Source organism: Erithacus rubecula, assembly GCF_903797595.1.
Source record: "Erithacus rubecula genome assembly, chromosome: 9".
NCBI lineage: Eukaryota > Metazoa > Chordata > Aves > Passeriformes > Muscicapidae > Erithacus > Erithacus rubecula.
Window position 1 is genome coordinate 3,097,851 of NC_136660.1, and position 26,080 is coordinate 3,123,930.

The 26,080-nt window shown below is 46.7% G+C and overlaps 1 protein-coding gene across 1 annotated transcript; it reads right to left on the reverse strand.

Moving 5' to 3' along the window:
- On the reverse strand, positions 1–24,225 carry P4HA1 (prolyl 4-hydroxylase subunit alpha 1). Its single transcript, XM_079312132.1, is given in 16 exon segments — positions 1–274; positions 727–823; positions 1,424–1,492; positions 1,939–2,004; positions 3,050–3,142; positions 3,144–3,218; positions 4,066–4,165; positions 8,867–8,937; positions 13,239–13,415; positions 13,864–14,054; positions 14,712–14,951; positions 16,563–16,700; positions 17,365–17,516; positions 19,188–19,284; positions 20,077–20,185; positions 24,196–24,225. Coding segments are annotated over 16 exon segments (1,761 nt in total). The 5' UTR covers positions 24,211–24,225; the 3' UTR covers positions 1–203.
- Positions 24,226–26,080: the final 1,855 nt, after the last annotated feature.

A 26,080-nucleotide genomic window follows, 5' to 3' on the forward strand; every position in this document is an offset into this window, starting at 1 on the left:
TGTAAGTTGTGGCCCTCATCTGTATTTTGTCCTTTTTTTTTTTTTTTCCAGTAACACTTGTCAACCTTTTCTGTCAATAAACCTTCGGGGGAGGGTTTGGAGGGAACTAAAAGCATGTTTGTCCTGTCACAGCTGTAGTGGAAGCTGTAGTGGAGTGTTTGTTAGCTGTAAACTGGCAGGTGTGTGCAGTGCCCACAGGAGGATCATTCCAGCTCCGATAACGTGCACGGCCGGCGGAACTCCTGCCCCCGCTCGTGGAGCCACTTATTGGACACTGCAAAGACACAAAGGCACTGGTCACACTCAGGCTAGGGGTGCTCCAGAATAGCTTTTGGTTAAGCACAGGATTATCCCAATTTTCTCAAGGGTTTCAATCCCACAGTGGATTGGGCTGGAAAGACTCTCATTCCAACCCCACTGCCATGCACAGATGTGTGAAGCTGGTCCAATAAAAAAAAACAACCAACCCTTCCAGTATGACTGCAAAGCTACAAAAACTCTATTTTAAGCGTTATATATACTATAGAGTATAGAATCAATTTCCTTTATACACATAAAATATGCTACTAGACAGAATAGATTTAACATATATAGAGAGATGAGGTAGATAAAGTAAATTAAACAGATTTCTTTACAAAGAACGTAATTTCTGAAGTCCCAAGGTAAAACAAAAGCCAAGTCACCCCCCCAGCAGAGCCCAGACTCAGGTCAGAGGCAGGTACTCACCCCATTTATTTCCCACTAGCACTGGGCAGGCTGCATGTCTCGTGCTGTAATCACCTTCTCCACTTGGGAAGAGATTGTACCAGAACACAGCTGTTCCCTGGGGAGGGCAGGGGACACTCAGCCCTTTGCTCTGCACAACACACACTTGCACACCAATAAGACAAAGCATTTGTGCTTCAGATTCTCCTTTTCAACTGAAGGCTCTTTTCAATATTCTATCATTTGTTTCCTTAGGGATATGTCTCCTTTGACTTATTGTATGCCTATATACTTGGCTCTTAGTATATTTATAATATAAAATATTATCTTAATATAAGCCAGTTTAATTCAACTCCTGACCAGTATAAGAGAGCCAAGATTTACTAAAGCTGAGCACAGGCCAGCAAAGACAAACCTTGAAGGAAAGAACTGACAGGAGAATTTCCTCCAGATGCCTCAAGACTAAATTCACAGATTTGAGTATTTTCAAGATGTGTTTTGGAGCATTTAAATGTTTTGAATCCACACATGGAATATTGGGGTCCTTGGAAACACCAGCACAGCTCCAGTTGCTGCACTTAAGGAAAACCATAGCACTGTTATGACAGCACAGAGATGCTTACAATTATTTCTAAGTCAATTTTACAGCTGTGTTTGGTGTCTGTGCTGTTTGAGTAGGAGGGGAGGAGTGGTTTTGTCTCTGATGAATCCTGCTCACCTTTCTTGGCCAAACGCTGGCTCCCACTTCAGGGAAGACCGTGGCTCCCCCTGCTGACACATCACTCATCTGCATAGGTGGGGAAGGACAGGTGAGTTCAGGATGATAAAATCTCACTTTTTAGCAAAAGTGAAGTTTAATTTTGATGTAAATCCCTTAAGAAGGCCAAACCCCCTCTGTTCCTAGTGCAGTCCCAGTTTTGTCCCTCCCACTCGAGTGTTAAGGCAGTGAACACGTTGTAAATACTGATGCAGATACCAAAAAAAAACCAAAACAAAAACCAGGCAGGTAAATAATTTAAGCTAATGCTCAAATCTGGGGGGAAATCCTCCTTAGGACACATGGAAGAACCACAAAGTCTGGGTAAGAAGAACCCCCCCCATATGTATTACCCCAAAGTTAGTGGCTGCTTCACTTGCAAGTCCCTTCAGTAAAAAAGAATGAAATAAAAGTAGAATTAAATCCTTCTACAGTATAGAATATGCAGTAACAGATGGCAGAAGTGTATCACTTACATAAAACAACCAAGTAGCAATTCTGTTGCCTGTTCCCAATTCCTTAAAAGCATCTGGCTCATCTTTCTGTGAACAAAAGCAGGCAGGTTCCATCAGCATTTCTCTTTGGTTGCTGGGAGCAGCCAGTGACACACAGCTGCTGAGCCAGCAGCACACAACAGACTCATGCAGAAGAATTAATCCAACCCCTCGATTTGGAAGGAGGGGAGGAATGCAATAGGAATGAATCTATTAATTTAAATAAACCAGGCACTTTGAAATTCTGTAGGAGAGGGAGGGAGGGAGGGCATTAAGCCCAGATTTCTAATGGGTAAGAACAACTGCACTGTCTGAGGCTGAGTCCATAAATCCTCCTCACAGCAAACTGAATTATTTAATTACACTCATCCCCCTTGTCCCTGGCAGCAGCCAGGGCTGCTCTCAGTCCCAGGGTCAGCTGGACACCACCCTGCCATACTCCACTCTGGATTCCAGCTGGGAAGCAGGGAGGAAGCCTCAGTGAAAACCAGGCAGCTGAGTGGTGTTCAGCACTCAACTTACAAGAATGAATCCCATGTTGATGAGTTTTGATACCAACTTCTACCACACCTCAGTTTTTAAACCCACCCCCTGTGACCACAATTTGTGTGCACTGAAATTCCAACAATTGTTACTCCAGGAAAAAGCCCCAGTGTTTCCAAACAAAACCTGTTAACTGGTTGCAATGCCTTGGAGCAGGTGCTTGCAGAGCAGAGATCCTGATTCAGACTTGGTGGCTTTGGCAGGGTTAATGTTAATCTGAAGGGGTTAAACCACACAGAATGATGCCCAGTAAATAACCAACTGAACTTCAGCACTCTGCAATTTCAACTGGAATAAAACAGGTGGGGGATTTAAATCCAATTTAAAAATTAAGGATGGTCAGATAAGACTTGTTCCAGTTGTCTGCTGGCACTCAGCTTACAGGGAGCAACCTCCACAGGTTCAGCTGGTGGTTTAGAGGGCTTTCTCCACAGACATGGATTAGCAAAGTGGAAGAGCTAAGATTGAATGCACATTGAAGAGCAGAGTGTGCCCCAGCCCAGAGGCCCAGGCTTCACCAGGTCTAGCTCCCCTCCAGCTCTTTACTTGCCCGTGCAAAGTCAAAGTGGGGCTCATACTGTCCTCCCACTCCATAATTTGCCACCTGAAAAAGAGAAACACAGTGCTTGTGAAGAAGAAAGAGGTGAAGACAAAACAGGACTTACCCTTCCAAAATCAAAATGAGGCTCATACTGGCCTCCTACGCCGTAGTTGGCTACCTACAGTGGAAGGAGAAGCACAGGATCTAGTAAATCAGTCTTTATTTTATCCAGGCAAGTTTGACTGTCAGCTACAACCTTTGCAGAGATAAAGTGTGAACACCAAACCCCAGGAAATGTCAAGCCTCTGGCAGCAACAGGAGCACATCCAAGACTGGCACTGCAGGATGCAGCATGCTCCAGGTAAGGAATGTGGTGCTTCCCAGGGCTGAAAAGCACTTTTTTCCTACAGAAAACTCTTCAAAATAGTGCCACAGTGCTTTTACATCATCAGATTTAAACCATTTTTTGACCTGAATTTGACTGTGTCAATAAAGAGGGTTCCCTGTCCTTCTTGCCAATTGGTTATAAAAAAATAATAGCCTCAATTTTGGACCAGATCCTTGGCCATTTTATCACCAGGAGCCCTGACAGAGTGGCAAGGAGCACAGCAGGTTTCACAAGTACTTTGTGGCTGTCCTGCTTTCTAGGTACTCATGCTCTGCTCACAGTTCAGTGAGCCAGCTGCTCATTTAAAGGCCTCCAGCAAATAAAAGCACTTCTACATTACAAATTACTCAAGCTGCACATACAGCTGGTGGCCTTGCCTGAGCACCAGTCAAGCTAAACTTTGCCTCCAACAGCAGCAAAGCTTGACTCTGAGGCCATGAAACTCAGTTTATTTATCTAAATAAAAGGGAAGAAGTTATCACTGCTTCCTTTCAGAAAAAGCCATTTCACACTGAACAGCTGCTCTGCAAAGACAAATTTCTTTTCCCTTCTGTCAATAAACACAAGTTTTGGTGGCCACCCCAGCTGAGCAAGGTGCTGAAATGGGGCTGAAGGGTGCCAGTGCTGCTGCACTCACCTGCAGCTCCTCTGCTGTGGAGACATCCAGCCCTGTGAGGTCCTGGATCCGGGTGTTGATGCGGGACACCACCGGGCTCTCGTAGCCCGAGAGCCACGCGCTGGGGAGGGGACAGTTAGTGACACCTGACAGCAACAGCAGCACCTGCAGATACTTGCAATGGACACTGGCTTTGAGCACTTCTCAAGGATCTGGCAGCATGACCAGAAGTACTTCCAGGGCATTACAAAGCCCTGAGTTTAATGAAGGTGTTTCCAGCAGTGGTTTAAGGGAGCTCCATAACCGAGAGTTCCCATACTGGGCTGAAGGAATTGTTACAAACAGTGCTTCAAGCTGTTTCTTAAACCAGGCACAGCCAGTTTTGCTCTTACCCCACTCCCAACAGCTCATTCAGCCCCTTGGGGTGATGCATTTTGAAGCAAGGTTTGGGACAGGAACAGGTGAGTTGCTGTATTTGAATGTGTAGCTGGAACTCGGCTCCCTTAAATGTCACACACTTCCAGGCCAGCACTCTGGAAGCTGCCCTGTCTCACCACTTAAAATCTTTCTGAAAACCATCAAGTTTAAAAAAACCATTAAATTTAACAACTGCTATCAGAATAGCCTATTACAAATCTGGTATTTAGCACATGCTTTGGAAACACAATGATTTTTAAGCGGGGAAAGAAAAAACCCAATATACTCCCTCCTTTTTTTTTTTTCTTTAAATGTGGAAGGTCAGCCTCAGTTCCAAATGTTTGCCTCCTACTGTGTATTAGAGTTCTTCCACATCTGCTCACCTGATGCCTGTTCCTGTTGCTGCTTTACTCATCCCATGCCAGCCACTCCACTTTCATTTTACCCTGGCAGCCCACTGCACTAATATGGGTGATAATATCAATGATTTGGGATACCTTTTCCTCCCCTTTTTTTTTTTTTTTTGGCATGAAAATGGAGACAGGCTATTTTTACCCCTTTTTTTTCTAGCAGCTGACTCAGCTTTTGGGCTCAGCAGTGCTTCCTGCTGGACAGAAATCCCTGTGCCCAGAGCTCAGCTGGAAACTCTAATCAGCAGCATCCATGTATTTTTACTCAAATCAACCTTCACATCTACACTAAATTAAGTTTTTCTTGCATTTATGTTTAAAGGAAACCATAAATCCCCAAATACTTTGCCTGGGAGGAACAGTAGCATGACACATGACACAAGGCACTGACACAGGTTACAGAATCTCTACAGGCACTTTTTAAAATGACAATTGAACTGAGATAAAACAACTTTCTCAAGACAGACATGCACAGACTGCTGAACACTTGTTAGTACAAGGAGGTGTTACAACACAACCTGCTTTGATTTCAGGTGGCAGAAGAATGCCAAGACATGGATATGAAGCATTTACCAAACAAAAATCCCCCAAAGCAGCCATGCTACACAGCCATGGTGACCAGGTAATGCTCACAAGCAGCCCTAACCTCACATTTAAGGCATGAGAAGAGCCCAAACACACCCAGCAGCATCAGTGCAGGCACTCCCTGCCTCTGTCCAGACTGTTAATAAAGGAAAAAAAACAAAGAAAAAACCCAAAAGGAGAAAAACCCAAGCATTCTTGCTCTGTAGGTTACTGAGAGTGCCAATGAATGCTTCACCAGAGAGAATACTGCAGCCTTTCAGCAAGGGGAGCACTGTATGTATTTAAAAACAAAAATTAACTGCCCCAACATACAAAGAAAGCCTATGAAAGGTGGAGGAACAGGGAATTGAAACCATATTCCAAGTGCCAGCCTGTCTGCTGGGTGCTGAGCAAAACCACAGGGAGGCCTGGAGTGCAGCAGAGTTACAGGGGGATTTAACCCTGGAGGTGTCCTGAAAGCTGCATCCATGGCTTTGCCTGGCCACTGAACATTCCCTCCTCTGGTGCTGTCCCAGCTTGGTCCCTTGCTGATAAGTCTCTGCCTCATTCAAAGCAATTTCTTCACACAAAGTTGCTTTTATCCTGCCCCTGTCTAACAAAAAAAAAAAAAAAAAAAAAAACAAAAAAACAAAAGAGAAAGACTCCCCTGACCAGTGGTGCAGGAGATGCAGCATTAACAGCCTTAAACATGCTCAGCAGTTTTTTTTTATATTGACACACTTGCAGGTTCATTGCATTCTGTCCTTTTGACCAGCTGCCACCTCTGAGTCCATGATGGGCCCTAACAAAAAAGGCACAATTCCTGGGAAGCCCCAGGTACGACTGATTTAGTTAAAGAGGCTCTGGTATTTCCTTAATAACTACCACACAAGTCTAGTGTTTTGCTGACCCACTTGGCTTTTTAAAAGCCATCCCTGAACTGTTATAAAGATTTAATATTTCCATTAGCATGCTGAATTCACACTGGGGGAGCTTTTAGCAACTTTTATATACATCAAGAAATGGCTCAGGGTTGGGAGGGACCTTAAATCTCATCCCATTCCATTCCTTGCCATGGGCAGGGACACCTTCCACTATCCCAGGCTGCTCCAAGCCCTGTCCAGCCTGGCCTTGGACACTGCCAGGGATGGAGCAGCCACAAAATGTCCTCCCTCTTCTGCATGAGGCACTTTAGAGATTTGTAATGGCATGGTGCTTCTACACAGAAATAATTTAAAGACTAAGCAGCACATTAAGGAAAAACAAGACAATTCTCTGGAGCTACTGAACACACAAGAGAGCATCCCTCCCCAAAATCTCATCTCCTCAGTCTGGTCAGTCTAGGAATTGGGATTTCATCCCAACACTACTTCTGTAAGTCACTGGCCACAAAACACTGGCATTTGTGTTTAAAAGCTTCTAAGCCACACTTGGTGTGCAGAAAATAGCAGAGACACAACAGGGAGTGAGCAAAAGCCCAGCCTGGTATTTCTGAAGTGGAAACTTTTCCCATCACATGCTGCAAACTCCTGCTGCCTGCTGGGAGGAGAGAGAAGAGGGAAAAGGCAGTTTTTATCTGTAAAAGCAGTGTGTGAGTGGGTGGGTTGATCCTGGTGCTGCACACACAGCTCCCTGGAGCTGGCAAGGTGCCCCCTTCACAGAGCTGCCACGTCCCACCAGGGGAACAGTAGCTCTCTCAGAGACAGGAATGCTGTAATTTAGGAGGGCATGTGCTGGGAAGGAATGCTGGGAGGGGGAAAGCAGTCATCTATTAAAAAAATAAAAAATGAAGTGAGCATTTTTTTGGTTTTCAGGAGCAATGATTCATGTGGAATCTGAACTGGCTCGAGCAGCTCCAAGGGAAAGATGTTTCTGGCAGTGCAGGAGGGCAGCAGGAGCAGCACAGGCTCCAAATCCAAACCAGCCTGCTGGGGGTGGCTTCTGCCTCCTACTCCACTCTGAGGTGTCAAGTTCTCTGCAAAGTCCACACCCATCAAGCAAATCTGCACACAGAGCAAAGCAAAAGGGGGAGCAGGAGAAGGGCAGTCCTGCTCCACCCCTTGGAGGCTATTCCTACCCTCCCAAAAATGGCCTTATCCAAGTTCTTGGATGTGCCTCTACAATCTTAATTCCAGTTCCAGTGAGATACTGGATTAAAAAACTTAGCTCAGTAAAATGTGATTTAATTCTGAGAGTTCCTTGGGTACACTGGAGGGAAGTCACACAGTGCCACATTTTTGAGCACCAAACCTCATTAAGAATTTAAGGATCCCACTCCTCAGGCTCTATCCTGTTTTTTTAATTGGCCTTTAATGTTAGGTGGTGCCTTGTACTATTTTTTCTGACTGTGGCATCTGCACTACCTCAGGGAGTAACACTTCCTACTAATGAAAAATCACAACTCAAAGAGTTCTTTCACTAAGCCTCATCTATTTAAATAGGGACCAATTATGCATCCCAATTTCCATCAATAATCTGGTCACTTTCTCCTATTTCCAGCATTAGCACTCAAGTTTGACATGAGGGGATGTTCAAATGGATGAAGGATTTTCCTCAGTAAATACTCCAGAGCTGTCTGGCACAGAGGACAAACCCCACAAGTAAATAAATGAAGCCCCAAAAACACAATGACAAATAACCAAGATAGGTAAGACATGGACAGACTTGAACATTAAAAGCAATAAATAAAATTTAACATGTCCAACAGGAAGAGGAATGTTCCTACAGTCCCTCTGTGGAGAGAGTTTTAAGGAGCAAATACCTAAGAGCTCCTCCAGTTTCCAGAATATTCCCATTACCTGTGTGTGCCAATGAGCACATAGACCCACTTGCTGCTAAGGTGTGAGGCATAAAAAAAAAGTCTTCAAAAAAAGTCTTGCCACTAGAGTGGCCTTAAGGACCTCAGCTTTAGTGGTCTGCAGTTTCCCTGAGACTTATCACCATTCCTGAATTAATCACCTCCCTGTGATCTCATATTTGGAAGCACTTTTACCTTTCTGAAGAAATTCATAGCTAACTAAAAGCAATTCCAAGTTCAGAATTCCAAGTTCAGGGTTTGTTCAAAGCAGCTGAAAGAACACTGGGTTTCTATTTCAGCAGCATTCATTCCACCATGGAAATCCCTTAAAATCACCCCCAGCTTTAAAGGGCAGGAATCACAGCAGCTCCAAGCACGTGTGGGCACTGAAGCTGAAGAGCTGGGTGAGCCAGGGAGGTGCCCCCATTAGTATGTTAGTCACAGCACACAAGCCATGCTCAGGCACAGAGGGCACTTCCACCTTGGAGTGCCACCACTCACAATCCATCTGTATCAGCCCACTCTTTGAAAGAAAGGCTGAGGAATAAGCAAAGTCACACAAAATCCATGTTGAGCACTGAAGCAGCACAGCCCCTGGACACACTTCCTCAGACAAGGAATCCCTTCCCCTTACCTCTTAGAGACTCTGTAATGTGCTGTGGTCAGTTTCCCAGTCTCAGGGTCATGAACAGTAGCACGGCTCAGCTACAAAAAGAGAAAGGACAAGGCTTACCCACCTTGCAGGCTGCTTTTGGCCAAGCCCCAGGTGTTTGAAAGGTTCCGATTGATCCGGATGCCATGTCACATATTAGCAATGGTTGGAAGGGCAACACAAGCTGCAGCTGCCATGTCCAAATCACAACAAATTGGTTGGAATAATTTGGTTTAGATTGTCCTTTCACTTTTTTCCTCCCTTTATTGTTTTTCCTCTTTTTTTATTTGTTTAAAATTGAGATTTTCTACACGCAATTTATGATGCTGAGTTTCCCAGACTATTCCTCCTCACCCAGAAGTTTTAACTCCTCCCAGAATTTTGGCTCAGTGCTGATGGCCTGTGCAGTCAATCTTTAATTACCACAGCTAAAACCAGGGGAGATCAGGCAGGGGCAGGTGGTTTCTTTCAGATCCAGCCAATTTTGGAAAGCACTGGCTACATTCAGCACTTGCAGTACTTAATGGACAAGCTGAAAAGAACCAGGAGCCCAGTGGAAGCGAGCCTGTGCTCTGCCAGGTTTGTGTCAGGCAGGAGGTAAAGGAGCCCAGCTGGGAGTGTGGGATTATCCTGGACAAGAAGATGTGTGTCTGTGTGCACAGCAAGGACCTGAAGCATTTCTGACACCCATTAAGGCACTTTGAGATCTGCTGTAATTTCCAAAGGGAGGACAACTCTTGGTTTTGAGAAGAGCAAGGGGAAAAAGGAAAATATATATTAAAACCAAAACCAGATTTTACTGAAGGTTTTGCAGCATCCTGTACTTCTCACACTGACTATGCTTGAAAAAACAGACTTGAGAAGGCAACCAAAAAGGAAAGCACAAATCAAAATACGCCCCCAGAACTTCCAGCTGAAGGGAAAGATTGAGAAACTCAGCAGTACCAGCCTGTTACAGATCTGCACGGAATCACAAGGTGCACCACAAGTCTTTCCTCAGAGTGAGCAGGAGGTACAGACTCACTTCAGGCCCAAAACCTGTGGCAGAGAGCTCTCTTACCTTTTGCTAATTCTGTAATGTGCCGTCTCCAAGGCTCCCGTTATGGGGTTTGAAATGGTGGCTCGCCTCAGCTGTGAAGCGAACCATCAGAAGTTGCATTACAAGCACAATCTGCATCCCAGCAATCAGACCCTTCAGAAGCCTGGGGCCAGGGGGGGACAGTGCCCTGCTCTGCCACCAAGGGGTCAGGGCAACCAGGGGGAGGCTCCAGCTTTACAAAAAAAACCACTTCTTGTTTTTTGGGTTTTTTTTTTAAGGTTTTCCACAAATCCTGTTTCCACGTCTGTAGCAACAACAGTTGTTAGAATAAAGCAAACTACAGCAGCTTGGATTTCTTGAGTGATGAAATGCCCTGGGAGCAGCACAGTTGTGTGGCATGTGGAAAGTGGTGTTTTGCTCCTAGATAAGGAGTTTGACTGGTGAATGGAATCCAGGCAGCACCATAAGCCAAAGGTGAACAAATCATTCCTTTTCCATCCTTCCTGCACCAAAAGCAGCACTGAGCTCTCAGACTTCTGCTTCACCCATGGTCATATTTACACAGAGTGAGAACTCCTGGCTCAAAGCTTTCCTTTCCCTCTGCTGTGCTCCATTTACTCCATGTCTTCCCATCTGTGTTGATATTCCAACTCAGAACCTCACACATGCCCTTTAACTTCATGAACTACCAGACACTCTCCATCACTCAAAACTGGACAGGCTGAGATGGAGCCCAGATTTTGCAAAAGGCACAATGTCATGCCAACTGCCCAAACAATCATTAGCATTTCTCCACTGTCAAAATAAACTAAACAAGCCAAGGCCTCTCCATACCTACTGACAAGAAAAGGTACTGGGAGCTCCCAGTATGCTGCCTCTCCTCTCATGCAGACACATAAAAAACCAGGCACAAACTACAGTTCCAGTGAGACTCCAGAGCTGAATAATGAGGCTGCATCCTGCCAGCACAGCAGAAGGCAGAGCACAGATCAGTGCTGTCTCCTCCCAGAGGATGGCAGCATCCCGAGCAGCAGGAAGGAGGAGATGACCTTTAGGTCTCCAAGAACAAAATCCTTTTGCTGCTGAGGCCTCATACACAGGGAATATGGCAACAGTAACTGCATACAGATGCTCTTGTGTTAAAGGTCTCCAAGTCTTTGCCATGAGCTGAGTGTTTGACAGGAAAACAGCGACCTCAGCAAGTTCAGAAATTGCAGTCACACATTTACAGTTTTTCAACTCTGTAAAGCAGTGGTCTGGTCACATTCCAGAGGTGTGGAATGCATCATGCAGGAGCAAAGGAGCTCCAAAAGCTCCAGAGCAGCAATGAGGGCTCTGACTTTCAGTCCTGCAGCAAATCTGCCTGGCAGGGCAGCAGGAAGAGATGCCTCACAGGAACATGCAGGGAAAAGCTTACACTTCCTGCTTACAGCTCAGAGCATTACCTCAGAAACCTCAGAACAGAATCACTGAGCTTAGAGAAGACCTCCAAGATAATCAAATCCAACCCTGCCACCCAGCCCAGAGCACTGAGTGCCACAACCAGTCATTCCTTAGGCACCTCCAGGGATGGTGATCCTGCCACCTCCCAGGGCAGGCCCTGCAAATGCTTGACAAACCCTTCAGTGAAGAAATTCCTCCCAATGCCCAACACCTCAGGCTTCAGGGAGCTTTAAGAGCCCCACCAGGCTCCCTGGTAGGCCAAGGACAGCCTCACTGCCCAGGTGCCCCTCTCATTCTGGACAAAAGGTCATTTAGGCCAAAAGTAAAGGAAAAAAGCAGGAAAATTACATTTCTACTAGTTTAAGTCTTAGTTTAGAACTGATGGAAAAATAAATTTTAATTAACTACATCTTCAATGTGCATTGTGGATACAGAGTTACACCAACTGGATACAGAAGGCAACTCCATCAATTTCCTGTTTGCCTTGGACACTCCTGTTTTCTCAGACAGTGGAGCTGCCCTGGATTATTCCTCACTGAAAACCAAGAACCTTTGCATCCAGTGTCTGAAACAGGGTTGATGAGCCACCATCATCAATAAGAAGGCAAAATCCACCAATTAAGTCCTGCCCTCTTAAAGCTATTTCATCTGCAGGCAGCTTCCATCTGCACCCATTTCATTTCATTCCATCCATCCAGCTTCCATTCATTTCATCTGCAGGCAGCTGGGAGACAGAAGCTAGTCTTATACCAAAATGGAGAATAAAACCACTCTTTCTCATCTATCCCATGAGGTGGCATTCCAGGATGTCTTGGGTTGCAATACAGGATGTGGCCAGCAATGTGTATTCTGTCACCATCTGTTGAAGTGGGTGGGGCAGTGACCCTGATCTTCTGGCACATATCCTCTGCTAATGGGCCATCTTTAAACCAGCTGGGGCAATCATCTTTATCTTTCCACAACCCATCCTCCCTCCAGGAGATATCATCTGCTGCTGGGACATTGAGTCCCAGTGCATGACTGATAAAATTACATCATCCCACTGGGAGATGCTCCAGCCAGGGGAGGAGCCAAGCCTTTCCTACCCAGATAAAAACTGAGATTTTGGACAGCAAGTTATCCATCTTTCCACTGGATTCCAGAGGAAAGCCAGAACTTTCCACATCATCCCTGGACCTTCAGAGGAAACTGCACCTTCTCCAGGAGCACTGCTCCAGCTGAACCACATCTGCCACTGCAGGAGGATGCAGCCACCATTGAATGGGACTGCTGCCAACACCCTGACTGACTGACAGGGTGTCAGGCTGTATTCTGACTCTGTCAGTGTTTTGGGATTGTTCTTTGTAATACTGCATTTCTATTTTAATTTTCCTAGTAAAGAACTGTTATTTCTAATTCTCATATCTTTGCCTGAGAGCCCCTTAATTTCAAAATTATAATAATGATTTGGAGGGAGGGGGTTTACATTCTCCATTTCAAAGAGAAGCTTCTGCTTTTATTGGCAGACACCTGTCCTTCCAACCAGGACACAGGACCAGAGAAATGGCTGCCTTTCCCTTCCAGACTTGAAAACAAAAAAAGCAGAAAACCAAATGCAAGTTGGGAATACTCCAGTACACCCTCACTGCTTTATGTTTTTCTGTTGGAAAACACTGAACCAGCTGAAATTGTGTCTGCTAGAAGAGCCTGACAGCCACCACAGAGAACTCCCAGCTTTTCCCGGTCTCCACCAAGGGGTGTCACCAAGAGCTGCAAAGTGAGGCAAGCAAGGTGTGAGCACACCCCTGCTCTCCAGAGGAGCCAGCCAGGCACACTGCCACCAAATGCAGGTGGAATTTAAGATTCCAGAGGCAAGAAGCACAAAGCATTTACCCTGGGCTTTGCCAGCTCCTTGACGGTCTCGATCTCCTCGTCGGAGATGATGTCCAGGAAGCGAACGATGCGCGGCTTGTCCCACTCGTCCTCCTGCTTGACGGGGCCCAGGATGTACCTGGGGTTCCTGTTCCCGTCGTAGTAGCGGCAGAAGAGCCTCTTCTGTCTCCTGGGAGTCTGCAAGGGAGGCACAGCAGGGGGTCAGAGCTCCCACAGGACACTGGTATCTCCAAGGACATGACAAACAATTTGCTCTCTCCAAGTGGTTATGTGACGGGATAAAGAGATGGTTTCAGTTTGAGAAGTCAGTGCTGCCTGCACTGCAGCGCACAACCCTACTAAGATAATTCTATCAGTTAAAAAACCACCCCTATTTAATTCTGCCTGTAACTCTGGACTTCCAGCACCCTTAACTACTGACACTGATGGAGCAGATCCAAGGCAGTGCCTGGGGCAGTGTTACTTTTTGTCTACTGAACAGGCTGGAACAGGGAAGAAATCCAACACGAGCCTCAACTCTGCACACTCATCCAGCTGCTCTAACAACTTCCTTGCTTGCACACCACACACAAATTCCTGACATTGTTTGGTTTCAAACATTTGAGAACAGTCTACTCCACTTTACCATTTTGAGCCCCTCCCCACGGCACAGCATTTCGTACTTCCTTCTCTCAGGCAGGTAATCCTTTTTCTTAACCTCAGTTTCCTTCTCCTGCTGCTCTTCTGAATCTGTGCTGGACTTGTTTGCTTCTTTTTCTTTAGCCATGATGTACTCAAAGTATTTCATGTTCCCATTTGCTCTTTGATGTTCAGGATCTGTGGACAGAGAAACAGACAGGGATCACTGGCAGGTTTCCAGCCCCTGAGGAATCACCCACAAGTGGTTATTCACAGAAAGCAAAAGGAAACAGATGCACACAACTTCTTCTCCATCCCTCACTGCACACAGGGCTCCCAGCACTGAGGAAAAGGGTTTGGCCACTCCTGCCCATCTCAGGAGAGAGGGAGAGACAAGGGAATGGGACAGGGAGAGAGCTGGGACAGCACAACTGGCTGTAAACCTGAAAATCCCCTGGTGGGATTTAAGATTTCTGGTGACAAAGCTTTTTGACTTACAGAATTGCTTTCAGTTCTTTATTAAGTGGCTCTCAGTAGTTTTTGCTATGTTAGGATTAATTCTGAGCTTCCCAGAGCATCCATTAGACAGTGGAGCATCTACAGAAAAATAACTGCTTTCATTTCTCATGAAACACTCTTATCTCACTGTCCTGTATCTCTTGTTTTTACAAGTGTTTCATCTGCAGCACACTGAATTTATTTAAACCATCTGCAGAGATTTCAGTACCACCAATTTAGTTTCAATTTAATTAATTTTGGTTTTGCCTCTGCCTAAGGGGAAGCAAAATGTAGGAAGAGCACCAGATTTCAGACAGGTGAAGGGATAGAAGCCAACAGTGTCCCTGTGCCCCGTACCCAGCTCCAGGAGGCGCCTGGTGAGCGCCATGGCCTTGCCCAGGTCCCCCTGCTGATAGACAGCATAGCTCAGGTAGTCCAGGATGTAAACTTTGTCTGCAGAGGACACTTCTCCCTCATCCAGCTGCTTCAGGGCTTGCTCCATCCACAGCTCTGTGTGGTAATAGTCAGCTTCTGTGTAGGCAATCTTCCCCAGCTCAAAGCAATCCTCAGCTGTTAGGAAGGATTTGTGCTTCACACCTGGGTATTTAAAACAAAACAGAGTTTACACAGGGTTCCAAGGCCAGTCCTCTGAGAAATGTTTGAGTTACTGCTCATTCCTCACAGCAGGGTTTTATTTCTGTTCTCCCACTCCTCCCTTCTGCAGTAGCTGCATGTTGAAGTCTCTAAATCCTTGGCACACAAGGAACACTCAGATGCAGCTTTCCACTGCCAGAATACCAGCAAACAGCTAAATGTCTTAACCACTAGTGAAAAATTAAATTAAACAAACCTTCCTTCCTCAAAACCCCAACCACTTCCAGCAGGAGCAAAATAAGCCAAATTTGAAGCTTCAGAACTGTTTTCAAGGACATCATGTTATCACTTTCAGAATTTTACTGAACCATGACTTGTTAGCGACAACTTAGTGGGGGAGGAAAAGGAAAACATCAGGGAGTAAATTCCCAGCTGCTTGGGATTTTTTTCAAGTCAGTCATTTTTAGAAACATTTTAAGTGACCTCTGAAAGATTAAAGCACTAGTAGGCAAATTACAGATTCCTATTTTTGCCTCTGGAAATACAGGCCCCATGTAAAACCAAATTTAAGCTTGTAAAAGAGAAACAGGACCACCAGTGTTACAGCTAAAATTACATCCCTGATTACATCTTAATCCATCTTGAGTTTCTAAGAGCAGCTCTGCAGTGTTCAAATAGGGCAGCTGTTCATTCCTGAACACCTTGTACCCATCCTGAGTCTGCAAACTCAGGACAAAAAAAGGACACAAAGATCTGGCAGCAGCTGAGACTCTGGGCCAAAAGAAATTCCCTGGGAGTGAAGAAAAGGAGCACAAACATGGGAAGTTCCCCTCTGGAGCTCTCCAGAGCCCAAACTATTCCCTTTTATCCTGCAGAACTTCCAGGTTCTGCCATTCCACTTCAATGCACACAGCTCATGGCTTCAAGAGCAGCAAAACTGAAGAAAACAGCAATGAGCTACTCATTGCATTAGAAGGAATCTGTAGGTCCTTGAACAGGTCTTGAACCAAACCCAAAAGCAAGGTTATACATCATAACACATAAAGCCAATTACCCTTAATTTTATTAGGCATCTGACCACAATGAGCACTTGCAAAAACACAGATGGATTGTGCAGAACTGATTTTTTGCCAGCTGGCACAGGACTGTTTTTGAACAGAGGAAACAAGGAAGACTCAGCAGAGAAAGCTTTCTGACAAAAACAAAAAAAACCCACAGGATCAAATCTGTGTATGTACCATCTCCTGCTCTTCAGTTTGTACAATTATCCCTGAAGTTTAAGCTCAAAGGAACCTGTTAAAATGCATTAAGTTGTGCAATAAAACCAAGCATCTGCCAGTGCAATACAAGGGAAAACCCCACCCAGGCAAGATTTCATTGCTATTGATTTTTATTAAAAACTATTAACAGTAGATTATCTTACCATAATTAGAAGAAAGATGCAGATTTCAACCAAAAAAAAAAAAAAAATCACATTTTTCATTCATTTTAGCCAGCTCAAACCCCTTCCTAACATCACCTTTAGGCTGATCAGTTAAACAAGGTGGAACAGAGCCAAGGATTTGTAATCAGGAGATTTAGGAAATGCAAATAACAACCATGGGTGGCTCTCACCTGGCAGATTGCCTCTTGAGAGGGTGTCTGTGTCCAGGTTGTAGGTGTCCTGGAGCCTCAGCAGGGCCTTGGCTGCACCAGTCTGATCCTCATCATTGGGGAAGAACTGCCTCTGGATTGTCATGTTGGAGATGAAGCCTGGAAAGGAAGGACAGGGAAACATGTGATCACCTCTGTCCTGGGGACTGCATGAACCCCCTGCTCCAGGGAAAGCCAAAATCCACCTTCACACAGGTCTGAATTGAACTCAGCACAGACTGCACAGTTTGCATTTGGTTTGGGGTTTTTTTAAAGAAAGCAAGGGAAATATCAAAAATAAGGTTTTTTGTTTATTTTTTTTTTTACCCCACTCATTCAGAAGGGTTTCAGACACACTGGTGCAGATTTCTGGCCTTTTCTGTTGCCACCTTCAGTCCCTCTCACAGCAACAGGGAAGCTGAGAGTACTGAATCCTTATCAGACTAATCCTGGGTCTTTCTGAAAGCTCTGCTTTCTTATAATTCCTTACTACAAACCTCCACCTGGTATTAATTAGCTATTGAGACAATCACAGGTCAAATAAAACCATCCTGGCTTCCTTTTCCTAATTCTCTTTCACAATTCTGTTCCTTGCTAAAGATTTTCCACCACTGCTGAAGAAAAGAGGCAGCAGTTCAGTGTTTACTACACTAATTCAGAATAGTTCCACAAATGCTCAGTCTCAGAAAAATCTAATTCAAGCCCTGACATATGAAAGGCAACAGCCCAGGAGCTGCAGTGAGGCTGTGATGCTGGTTTTTGCTGCAGGCACACACACACTCACCATCTGACATGTCCTTGAGGACCAGGCTCTCCAGCTCACCCCACTCTGTGTTCAGCCTTTTCATCAACTTGAATGCATTCACAGGATGGCCCAAAAACCCCTCTGGGTCTTTGGTGGCAGTATCTGTCAGCTTGTCCAGCTTCTCTGCCCATCTGCAATGAAAAAATATCCTTTAAAGCCTCACACAAGTCTGCTGTGTGCTAGAGAACTGATTGCAAGCTTCTCAAATGTCTTCATTAATAAAAAAGTCAATCAAAAATGACAAGCTTTTGCATTATCTATATTTAGAGCTCTTCTAAAAGGAACAAAAAGGGCTGCTTCCTTTTCTTTTATTAAATCCTCTCCTCCCCAGCTGCAGCCCAAATCTTGTGCTGCTCTTGCAATCCTTGTTGGAGCCCTGCAGAAGGAACTCCTTCCTACAAGCCCCAAAAGTGCCAGCACTCCCATTATGGGCTGCCATGCAGGACTAACCAAAAACAAAGCTTTACCCACATTTTCAATATTTCAAATGCCCCTTTTTCCCCATTAAGGCTTAAAAAAGGCAGTTCAATGCTAGTCTCAAATTATTTTAGGTTTAGACACACACATCTGTGAGATGCCCCTTGCCTCTCATCACAAAACTCCTTTCCATGCTGAATGCTTGGATGAAGAAACATATTCACTCCCAAATGAGGAGCCCAGACAGTTCCTGGTGCTTAAAAAAAAAAAAAAAAAAAAAAAAGAAGCAGATCTACAACACCAAGACTGCAGCAACACCCTGCAATCAGGGTAAATTGGTTTTGAAGAACCACACCCCACAGAGAATCCTGAATTATAACCATAAACCAGAATCTGTAGCCTGGAGGGAACTCTGCCCACAGCTGGAGCTGCTCCTGTTCCAGGATCTGCTTTGTCTGACTGGAATCTGCAGGCTTTACCTGAGGCAGGGAGGTGCTCCCAGCTCTCAGAGGTGCCTCTGCTCTCCCCACACCATCCCTGACTCTTTCCTGCCCTCTGACAGTCCCTGGGTGGGTTCTTCCAGCACAAGTGAGGGACTCCCTCCAAACCAGAGGTGCTGCTGGGGACCCACTCCAGCTCAGAGCAAGCCAAGGACTGAAGAAACCAATTTCAAATTGTGCCTTCACACTGCAGAGAGTCAAACCCTCTCTGCATTTCCCACTCCAGCTCCCCAAATCCTCCAGGTGCCAACAAAGCTGGCATTTTTCCCCCAGGTTCTTTAATAGCTCTGTGACAGTCATTTAAACTCTGCTGACCTCACAGGAGATATAATGAAACCAGAGCTGCAGCACTGCTTCAATAAGCTGTGTGTAAACACTTTGGGATGCCCAACTGGCAACTCCCATGTTAATTTGTAGCTGTAAAGAATTTACTTGTAACATTCCTAACCTGGCAGCAACTCCAAGTCTGGATTTTAAGTGACAAAGAAGGATCTTCCTTCCTGGATGGTGGAATACCAGAAAGTAATACACAAAGGCTAAAATAAAAGCCACTCCACCTAGAACTGTTTCAACACCCTCAAGACAGATTTGTACATACTTCTGGAAGCAAGGAAAGCATCCTGTTCAATGATAAAATATTTATTTCTAGCTGTGATCAAATCTGACATATTGGGCTCTGCTCCTCCCATGGTCAGGTCTCTTCTCATTTATGCACCAAGCAATGCTGAAAGAGAACAACTTACAACAAACACCCAACAAAACCTGCTGCTTTAAGCTTTGCCCCAGAGGAAAAATTCCACAAATTCAATCAGCCTTAAGGAAGCACTTTTTGCATAAGGGTGGACTCAAATGATTGACCATCAGCATTATGACACCAGTGCTTACTTTTTGATCTGCTCCAGCTTGCTCTCCTCTGCCTTGATGTAGTCTTTGAGTGACACAACCAGATCTTTTTCTGTATTAATTAAGTCTGTCATATGACCTAGAAAAAAATTAGTTTGGTGAGTCAAGGAGAAACACAAAACCCTGAGAACTAAAACTTCCTCTTTTCTACTTTCTCCCTTCCCCAAAAGTCCTTCTACACTCATTTAAACAGCCCTGAAGGAATTGCTGAGCAAAGCCTTTTTTTTTTTTTTTTTGAAGGAGAAAATTTCCTGCTGGACCAAGCTTGTTTCCATGGAAATTAATGTAATACTGCACATTTATTATTAGAACTAATTTAGGATTCATTTGGAAAAGGAAATAGTTGCCACAGAGTAATCTTTCATCCAAGCATACATAATATAGAGCAAATAAAGAGAAAGCTACAGATATACACAAAGCCTTTGTGTTTGATACACAGCATTAATCTAGGGCTTTATTTTTAAGATTATATCCAAGGGGTCCCTGGTATTAATTAATAACTGCTGAAGTGGTTCAGCACAAAGGGGTGCAAAGCCCCACCAGAATCCAAGAGTGGGTCCAGACTTATTGCACCATTATGTGCCCTTGGCAGCTGCACCACCTCCTTCTACATGTGTGCAGCACCAAAATTCTGTTTCTACTCCAATATCCATAAGAATAAATAGTGACTACAAAGCCTGGGTCATTAGGTTACCCCTGGACTGACTTAAAGCCTGTTTCTCCCCCAAATAAATAACCAATTCACCAAAATTACCAATAACATGCTCAGAACTAGGAAGTGAGTTTAGTTCTGTACCAATTAGGGCCTTGGATGATTAACCCATTGAGGGCTGTCATGAAGCTTTTTTGGCTACACCAAAGCAAACCTCACCAATGGAAGTGAAGAAGTCTGTGTGGGCACAAGAGAAAGGCAGCAGAAATCCCAGGGCTAGGGCACACCAAACCTTCTTAAATGCCATTGTTCTCACCTCACCACACACCTGTGAGAGAAACACGAAAGAGGTAAAACATCCCTGCTCACCAGAGAGTTGAATGCACCTTCAGGAGGGGCTGCAGAACCCTGGCAGCTTGAGCAGCTCTCACAGACTGAGCCCCTCTTGCTGGCTTTTATACCTGCCTCATGTGGCAAGAGAAGAAAGAACAGCTCAAGGTGTTCACCAGAACTCTTCTTTTTGGAATCTAAGTCATGCTGCAGGTAGAGCTGAATTGCAAAAAGCACTGAAGAAAAAAAACCATCAAACCATGAAAAAAGCCCATGACACTGACTTAAAATAGTCACTATCAAATTCATCCACTCAGTGGGGAAGAAAGTTTCCTTTTTTCAGCCAGGAACAGCAGAAGGAAAACCCTGAGCAGCCCAGGGAGGGAGTTGTGTGCAGGATCCTGCTGCCACCATGCAGTCCAGCCCCACACCTGACACAAAAGGCTGCTGTGTCTGTCCCTGCATCCTGCCTCAGCCCATGGCAGGCTCACAGTGCTTTCTGCAGGGCCAGCTGCCAAGCTCTCAGCCTTTCAGCATCCTGATCCCTCCAGCAGCCCAGCATTGCCTGGCTCCTGCATACTTTAGCAGTAATTATGCTGTCGTGGAATTCACAAAGTTTGCCTTTTTTCCCCCCCCACAAACAAAAGTTTAAACTCTTAAACTCTCTCCTTTATATCTGCTCTTTCTGTATCTGCTCATAAAAAATGAACTCCAGTGCATGGACTACTAATGAAGGAAAAAAAGAAAGGAAAAAACCAACAAGCTCAGCTACAAGGTAGTTTGGACTATTTAGGGAAGAAAGCAGCATAACTTTAACCAAGCAAACAACAAACTCAGGTGTGGTACTCACACAGTGAATGTTCAAACACAATCAGGGAAGTTCAAAAGTTACAGCCAAACAAAAACCATCCCAAGCACGGGGGGTGGTGTTAAGAGGGTTAATACTCCTCACACTGCACCTGGGGGCAGGAGGCAGCTCCCTCCTCTCCTCCACCTCCAGCACTGCAGGAGGAGGTTTGGATCTCCTCTGGGGACTCACTGCCTGCTGGGCAGGACAAGCACAGCTCCACCAGCACCAACAGCAACAACAGGAAACTCACACGAGCCCAGAAAAGCAGCACAACCTCCAGCTCTTGTAAACCACCCAAAAATCTGATCTGAGTGACCACAACTGAAGGGCTGATGCATTCTGGCACATCACAGCTCACTTTCTGCCTGTGAAAGTGAGAATTCCAGAGGGAAGCCTGGAGCCCCCCTTTCCCCCCCAGCAGCCTTCCTCACCTCTTCTTCCTCACAGGCAGCCAACAAGACTGTTTCCAACATCCCTAATGAAAACCCACTGATGTCCACCTCCATTCCCACTGAAAACACCACTCTGCTCCTATTTCACCCTGCAGAAAGCCAAGTGCCTCCTGCTCCCTCAGCACTCGAGCCAATACATCTGTGAATCAGTGACAAAGCACAAACAGCTTTACTACACCATAAATATTTGCCAATTTTATCAGTACTGGGAATGCACTGAGCTATTTGTTTACAGCACTCAGTGAAACACAAGAGAAACTTCAGAAAGTTTCTTTTCTCGCTATTAGTAAAGTTGAAACTTTTTAAAAGCACAAAGAAAAACCAATAAACAAAAATCACTGAAAAGATGAAGAAAATTTTCCTCTCCACCTACTGCTCTCAGTGACAGTGTTCCATCTTGTTTTTCCTCTTCTCCAGCTGCTTTTGCAGCCTGCTCCAACACCAGGCTTCTCCAAACACTGCTGCAACCCTTATTTCCCACCTCCTTATCTCCACAGGCACACAGCCACAAAATGCCACAAGGGCAATTCCAAGGAGGTACAAACACAAAATTTCTCACTCTTAGGCACTAGAACAGGCTGCCCAGAGAAACTGGGTCTCCCACACTTGGAAGAACTCCAGAAGGAGCAAAGCTTTCCAAGCACTGCAGTAGGATCAGCCACAGGCTCCCAAAGAAAACACAGCTCAGTTCATATAGATGCTGGAAATCTCACAGGCTGCCAGATAAGTAGGCTTTAATTTCTTCCCGTTGGTGACATGAAGTAAAACAAGATGAAAATCCCCCTCCATTATTCCTGTCAGTCTCACCCTCCCCCTCAGCCGTGTCCCACAGATTGAGCATCACTGCCCACGCTGTGGCATCCAGCTGACAGCTCCAACACAGGAGCTCCCTGCCTCCCCCTGGAACGTGCACTACAACGTGGCAGAGCAGGAAACCTGACAGGGGCAAGGGGGGAGAGCAATGAGCAAACAAACACGGGGATAGAAGGAAGACAAAGCAGCCAGCACAGCAATGGCACTACCAGGAGAGCACAGCATGCTCTGAGCACACAGCAAACACCATTTTCCTGAGGAATTCCCAAGAGTTCAGCTCTGCTTTACAAATACAAAGCAGACAAGTGAAGACAGATGCAGAGTGACACAAACCTCATCACAAACAAGGTCCCACTGCTAGGTGACCAAAGAGTGAAGTTGCTCATTAGCCAAATCTCATTGCCAACTCCATGCTTACCAGGATTCAGGAAACAGGATAACAAATGGAAACTGGGGAGGAGGCTCTAACTCAATTCCAAACCAGCTTCTTTATTTAGGTAAGAAGTAACTGGCCTGCTCAAGATGGAGTCATCTGCAGGGCCAGGAGACAAAATTTTATCACCAAGATCCTCCTCAACTTCAGATTTAAAGATGGGTCCATTCTCAAAATCCTTACTGGACCCTCTGTACGCAAAAATGATAATAAAACCCCTTGACCAGTTAAGCTGAGCTTAGGGGAAATGGAGGAGATGGAACCAGAAGCTCACTGCCCTAAACCTCTCCTGTGTCAAGGACAATCCAAGTTACAGTCTCATGACACAATGGGACCAAAAATACTACTGAAAAGGAAAGAACTTTCCCAAAATAAGTCCCAAGAACATCTAGCTGCCATCACTCCTTAAAAGTCTCACAGCACAGAAACACCAGAATCCAGTTCCCAAGTCCCACATTCAAAGGCTGTTTTAAAATCAAGATCCAAGCAGTGAGAGAAGAAAGGTTTTATACAATTGCTGGTACCAAAAGAACAGGGTGTGCTTTAGGTGTCCTTTCATGACAAAGTTATAACCTTCTATACATATGAAAGATACAATAACATAAAAAGAGATGAGAATAATCAATTTCAAAGTCAAGTAGGGTGTTCTATCATTTACTTCCAAGCTGCAGACAACATTCATGGCTGAATACAGAGCAGTTGTGTTTGTACAGAGGTTTGTACACAGGCAACTGGAGTGAGTTTTCCCTTGATTTCCTCCAGACTAAGACTGAAGGGACACAGCCCTCAGAGCCCACTTGTTTTAACTTCCCAGGCCAGGACAAAGAGCACTGGGGCTGGAATAGAGCAATTATCTTATTAGACACAACAGGCAGGAGGCTACCCTTCTGCTCAAGGATTAGCTGAGCATCTACACAGACATACAGAATGCTTTCAGATGTTAAGAGTGATCATAAAGAAAGCAGGACAGTGCCAGCAATCAGTTGAGTTTTGCCAAGGAGTATATTCTTTTAGAGAAAAAAGATTTCCTTATCTATATCAACCTCAGCATGAAGACATGGTTTTCCTGCTATAAACCTGTTTATCCTCACTCCTTCCATTTCAGTTTGTCAGCTGCACCGAGCACTTTGCAAACCACGTGCAGCCCAAAACCACAGCTTTAAACGCCAGGTTTTAAAGCCATTCATTACAGAACAGCATTTAAATCTGCACAGGTCAGAGAGCTGGCTTGGGGAGGAAAACAAAGAGAAGAAAAGTTAATCAGTACTGGTTGTGTCAGCACATACTTCAGAAGCAATGCAGAGCACTCCAGGTCAAAACAGTTTGCTCCAAGGCATTAAAACGTAGCATAAAAACCCAGCAAAGGTCGGGGAGCAGCAGTGGGTGCAAAGCAGCAGGACAGGGAACATCTCTGTCCCCAAGGGCTTGTCTGCTTCCCAGACAAGCCAGGAACTCATTACCTTCGCTGTCTGCATCCCGAGCCAACAGCCCCTGGCGCTGCGGGGAGCTGCATTTATTTACCTGCTGTAACCGAGTAAATAAATGGCTTCTTTCATTCACCAGAACCTCGAGCAATGAACCTTTACTCATTAAGCAGGTGAACACTCCAGCACTCCGCGTTCTCCTCGCAGAAGGAGAAGGAAGCCAGCAGAAAAAAAAAAGTGAAACTGAACGCTGGGCAATCCCGAAGGATCTTCCCTCTAGGAGCAGCCAGCTTTCCAGGTAAGCTGGAAGATTTTTATTACATTCACCAGCATGCTCAACGCTCCAGGTCGGAGTTTCTCCTGCAAAGCATCTACTGGATTTAAAGTAAAGAGAAACGTGGGCGCAAAATCTCACGTAGGACACGAGCAGCAGAGCGGGAAACCAGGATCCCCTGCGGACACTTTACACCGAGTAACTTCGCACCCTGCCTGCACGGAGGAGCCCCAGCTCCGCTGGGATCCCACCTGCGCCAGCGGGGCGAGCGCGGCCGGGGCAGCGGGAAACTCCCAGCGGCGGAACGGGAGGAGGCGCGGCAGCGGGAGGAGGAGGAGGAGAGGGAGGCGGCTGTGTTTAGTCTGCCGGCCGCGGGGAAGCCGGCGCGGCGGCGCCCTCCCGCCCCCCTCAGGAGGCGGCCGGCTCCCGTTACGCAAGGCCCGGGAGCCCCGGGACACCGGAGCCTGGCCGCGGGGAGCGCTGCCACGTATCGCCCCCACCCACCGCCGCCCCGCGGCTCCCCTCAGCGCCACTCACCCGCCCAGACACCCCCGGACGCGGCGGCCGGGCCTCACCTGAGCACGGAGGGGCGGCTGGGCGGGGTGGGTACCGCAGCTCCTCGCTCTGCCCGGGGGCTTCACCGACTAAGCGCGCCCGGCCCCGCCGCTCCTGTTTTATAGGCGGCCGGGGCCACGCCCCCTCAGGCCACGCCCCCCGGGCGGCGCGGCCCGCGCGCTACGTGAGGCCGGTCACAGCGGCGGTACTGGCAGGGCGCATGCGCGGCCGCCACCGCCGCGCCTCCACGTGGGTGCCCCGGTACCGAGACACCGCGCGCGTGGCACCGCGTCGGTACCGGTGCCGGTACCGAGACACTGCGCGCATGGTACTGCGCTGGTACCGGTACCAAGATATTGGGCGTGTGTGACCGTGTCGGTACCGGTACCGAGACACCGTGCACATGGAACCACGCTGATACTAGTACCGAGGCACCGCACGCGTGGGACCGCATTGGTACCGGCACTGGTACAGAGTACAGCGTGCGCTTGGGACTGTGCCGGTACCGGCCCATAAACACTGCGCACGTGGCACGGTACCGGTACCGACACCGGCCTGCGCACACTGCACACGTGGCTCCGCGCCGGTACCGGTACCGACACCGGCCTGCGCACACCGCACACGTGGGACTGCGCCGGTACCGGTACCAACACCGGCCTGCGCACACTGCACACGTGGCTCCGCGCCGGTACCGGCACCAGACTGAGCGCAACCCCACTGGGAATGTGCTGGTACTGGCACCGGCCCAGAGACACCACTCATGTAGGGACGGCACCGGACCGGAGACGCCATACAAATGACACCGCGCCAGGAGCGGCACAAGCAGCATGGCGCACCTGGGGACCACGCCGGAACCGGCACCGGCCCGGGCTCACCGCACACGGCCTGGGACCATGGTCGCCTGGCGCCACCGCACGCACGGGACCACACCCGTGCCGGCAGCAGAGCGAGGGCACCGAGCGCAAGGGAACCGCGCTGGTACTGGCACCAGAGCCTGGAAGCTGCGCACCTGGGACCGTACCAGAGCCACCGCGAGCAGCTAGAACTGGCAGCAGCCCAGAGAGACAACGCACGTGGGACCACACCGATACC